Source organism: Galeopterus variegatus, unplaced genomic scaffold (assembly GCF_000696425.1).
Source record: "Galeopterus variegatus unplaced genomic scaffold, G_variegatus-3.0.2 Scaffold13137, whole genome shotgun sequence".
Classification (NCBI taxonomy): domain Eukaryota; kingdom Metazoa; phylum Chordata; class Mammalia; order Dermoptera; family Cynocephalidae; genus Galeopterus; species Galeopterus variegatus.
Window position 1 is genome coordinate 20,830 of NW_007739248.1, and position 4,593 is coordinate 25,422.

Genomic DNA, 4,593 nt, shown 5'->3' on the forward strand with positions numbered 1-4,593 from the left:
TACCAGTATCTTCTGAATTGCTGCCAACATATTTCAATTTCCTTTGATGTTTCTATTTGTCCATTGGTTTGTCTCACTCTCGTCAAAATTACGAGGCCTAGGAGTGCCCGAGCTCAAGCACCATGAACTCATAACTAAGAAGGCAATTAGAAGATGCAGGTAATGTATATGGCTTTTTGATGTGAATCACAAAATCTGCTATTACTCCTGGGGAACAAATTATAAAAGGTTGTCCCTTCCATGGGGAAGATTTTATTCTCTCTCTGCAGTGCACTGAAAAGTTGGATGTGATTTTACTCCCTTCACACCACACACTGAACAGTTGGATGTGGCTTTAACAGTATATCACTAGTTTTCCATTTTCTGCTTAAATTGTTGGGTGATCTTTCATTATCATAAGTAAATATAACAATGTGAAAATTAATATATTTTAGAAGTCTTTGAGGTTTTCTCTGGGTCAAAAAAGGTGCTAGTATGTGTGTAGGTATAAACTGTCACCCACAAAAAACATGGCTAAATCTATGAATAGAATAAGTCATACATTCTTTTGTTAGAGTACAATAAAAATTTCTTGGTGAATATGATTATTTTGTTGTGAGGTCAAATTTTTGCTATCTTCTCCTGAAGAGCACTAAGTACATGCACTTTCTAATCTGTGTCCAAACAACACTAAAAATAGTTTCAAAATCATGGAATTAAATTCCTCTCAATCGTTCATCCTACACGAGGGAGGGGGAAGAAAGGCAGCTCAGAGTAAGGAAAATGCTCATCTCATTCCTTACTGATCATATTCAGTCCTTTTTCCACCCCCTGCCCGCAACCCCCTTGGATAACCTTAGTCTGGTGGATGGTGGGAGAAGAAATTGTGAATGACCGCACCCCCACCCTGACCAGGCCTTCATTGCAGGCCTGCAGTAACAAGTGCGATGGGAATCTGCCCAATACTTTGCCCAGCTAATGTAATATACACATTCAAAGGTACAAAACCTATTGTGCTTGAGAAAAACAAAGTACAATTACTAAAGAAATGGCATTAAAATGGCTTCTCAATGAAACCAGCATTCTTTCTTACCTAATTAAGAGCTAAAATTTGTAAAGTGGAATTATAAAAGTTTCCTATAAGACATCATCACATGATCAGCATACAGGGGCCTCACTCTGAGTATTTTTTCTTTGTTATGTAAACATGAGGAAGTAATTTCTTAAAAAGAGACCATGAGTAATTAAAGATGGCATACGAAGGAAAAATCAGTACAATCCAGATGTTTTTGCATCCTGCTCCCAAAGGCATCATCCAGCACTTTAAAATAGGCTTGTTCTGTGGGCAGGATTTTCATATTCATCTCACCCAATAAAACAATGCCACCTATGCTAGCTACTTCTGGCTATGACTCAACACCAGCATTTCATAAAGTATGTTTTAGAGTATGCCCTGCCAAAATAATGCTGATATTAATACTAATACTAATAAATTCTTTATGTTTGGTCTGTTCTTTATTGGTTATATTTTCAGCTTAGTCTATTCTTTATTGAGATTCTTTATGCTTAGTCTATTCCTTTACTGGAGATTCTTTATGCTTACTCTATTTTTTATACGAGATTTATAATACACATTAACATATAGCGCATTAAGTGCTCTAATAAATCATCTGAAAGAAGCTAGTTTTTTTCTTAACTAAGAACTTAACTCCTATTAACAACTCATAGGATATGCCTTGGAGAAAACTTTGCCGAGGCCTCAGTGCTGCCCCTTTTCTCTTCTCACCCTCTTTTCAACTAGGCAGGTGAGAAAAAACAAGAACGAGCACCAGAAGGAAAGAAATGTAGCAAAAGTGAAAGTTCTCACACCCCCAAATCATCACTACCTCTTTCTACCCAACCACTGTATACAGACTACTGCAAGCTCAAAAATTATGAGTCTGTCAACAAGTAAGGGAAACTTCTCTTTTCCTACAAAGACAACTGTGCATGAATTACGAATACTATTGATCAAGTCACTGGGGCAGAGAGAGAAGGAACAAACTAGCTCTTCCACATTACTTACCTTAGGATATGGATACTGCTTTCCTTTGGGATACAATGCTCCAGTAAACCGAGGGATGACCATGGTAGGCACCAACGAATCATTTATCATCAGGAAAGCAAGTCTCTCTCCATCTGGTGACCACCAGTGAGCGATGTGAGAATGTAGAATTTCCTCTAGAATAAATGAGTGTTATTTGAAACCTACTGTAGAGATGTGGGCTCAGTGACCCACAAACATCTGTCCTTGAAATCTCCATTGTACATACACGTTTTTTAGACAGTGCATTGGATTTTATCAACTTCTCTGAGAATTCTCTATTTCTGAGTTACCCTTTTAATCCCAGGACAGCAGATGCAGAAGAAGGAAAGAATAGAGCAATGAAGTCAGGATTTCATGGATTGTCAGCAATGTGGACAGAGTAGAAGAAAGCACTATTGGAGTAAAAAGAATGAAAATAGTGATTGAAAAGTGAGATATGTCCTGAAACCACAGCCATGTCACCATTCACGTTTATTTGCATGCAATCATATTTCTCTCATCACCTCATCACCGAACAAGTTGAGGACCACTAGATTCATTAAATTGTTTTAAACTATCAGAAAATCAAATAAGAAGTATACTGGGTATCTTTCAGGTAACCTAACATCCACTACCCACTTTTCACTTTCTGGCCCCCAAAATTAACTTGTATGAACTATATCAAAAGGGCCCTGAGGGCATGATCATTAAGGTCTTTGTCAGGAGATTAGAAAGAAGACAGTAAAGTCAGGTTTTTTATTCTCTTGGCTCCATCTTGCAATGTCACCTTGGGCTGGCTGTGAACTTTAAATGATGTCACTACTCCTGTCAATGCAGCCTCCTCCCCATGATTTTCTCCTTCTGTGTCTCATAATGGCTCATCTTTATGGTCACATGGGTGAAAATAGCTCTGTTGCTACTAGTTTAGATTATAGCACTTTCCTCTGTAGTTTCCCTACACCTGCATCTTTGTAAATGTTCTCTTTGTAAATAAATTTTCTTCTAAGTATCTTACTGAATGTGCCAATTCTTTCCTTTTGGGACTCTGACAGATACAGTAATTAATATCAGCAATAGACTCAGAGACTCTCAAAATTAGATTTTGAGATTAGGTTTGTCATCTATTTATCTATCTATATCTATATATAGAAAAAATGTATTAATTACCTTTCCAGGCAGGAATTGGAGCATAGAAAATATGCATAGCAAGAGACAGATTCATGAGTAATCAATTGTCACTGGTGGTGACGTGGAATGAAATGCAGGTTGAAGGAAAAGTGTTGGAGAACAGGTGGTTAAGACATTTAGTTGCTACAACAACTACGGTAATTGTAACAATTGTAAAGTCTAGTCCACAAGGTTCTTCTAACACCCCAGAGGGGTTACACAAGAGAAAAAGATAAATTGAAACTGTGACTATGAAATTAGGAAAGCACATACAGAACAAAAAGGTCACCATGGCATCTTTGGGAGAGTCCCTCTGTTTTGTAGTTGCAGGGAAGATAGGCTGAGGTCCAAGAAAACATAGTAAGGATTGCAGAGCTGGAACACAGATTAGGGGCTCAATTCCATGTGTTCTTTTAAGCTAAGATAAAGATGTATGTGGAGAAGGATTGGGACTCTGACACATAAGATAAGGATAATTGGGTAAGAGTGTGCAGTACATGTGTGTTTTCTAGGCTGGTCTCATAAGTAACACAATTTTTAGTTGAATGCTGTAGTAAGCAGCTAATTTTGTGGCTGAGGATTTTAAACCTCAAAATTCCCATAAGTCATCTTGGTGATATGGGCAAACTCTGTCTGAGGGAACTAGATCTCCTCTGCATAAGGGCAGAAAATGAAAGCAAATTTCTGTAAAAGTTTATGAATCTACAATAGTAGGGATGTTTTTAGAGACCTAGTTGTTTGGTATACACTGGGATATCTTTCCTAAACTGACAGAAAAGTTGTTGAGACTGTACTTATGCAAAAATAAAGAAGAATTGGATTCTTTGGATTGTAAAGACAGCGTAAACCGCATTTACATGTGGTGCTCTGTTCTATTTCTCAGGTAACCTGTAAAGCTGCTAATTCAGAGTAGGATCTGAGCAACAGAGGGCTCTGCAACAGATCTAGGTCATGGTGCAACCTTCTCTACCTCCTGTACCTTGTGACCCAGTGGATCAGTAAGTGACATGCTGTGTGAGCCTTTGGCACTCTCCATATCACAATCATAGCATGAGCATTATAAGCTTTTGAGAAAGACCACTCTTTCTTTTATTTATAAATATTATCTATTTCAAAAGCAGCTCACTACTGGGCTCAGATAGAAACAGTTAGCCTGATCATGGATACCAAGTGACTCTGCAACCCGAACTGTCCACCATGAACTGGTGGTTACCACATACTGACTATAAAACTGAACATATGCAGTAACATTCCACTATAAAAAAACGGTGTAAATGGAATTGGGCCATAAAGCATAGATGATTGTATCACATCCTCTGTCATCTCCTTCCCTTCATGTCACATCTGTGTCAGGAGCTATGTTTTCTAACAAAGGCTGGCAG

The 4,593-nt window shown here is 38.0% G+C and overlaps 1 protein-coding gene across 1 annotated transcript in view; it reads right to left on the reverse strand.

Moving 5' to 3' along the window:
• LOC103581476 (inactive dipeptidyl peptidase 10-like) overlaps positions 1–4,593 on the reverse strand; it is a gene marked incomplete at its 5' end in the record, with an annotated part of 30,259 nt that overhangs the window by 17,938 nt on the left and 7,728 nt on the right. Inside the window, one exon of the mRNA XM_008563298.1 lies at positions 2,045–2,199. Coding sequence (XP_008561520.1) covers positions 2,045–2,199 — 155 coding nt within the window. The remainder of the gene's footprint in view (positions 1–2,044; positions 2,200–4,593) is intronic.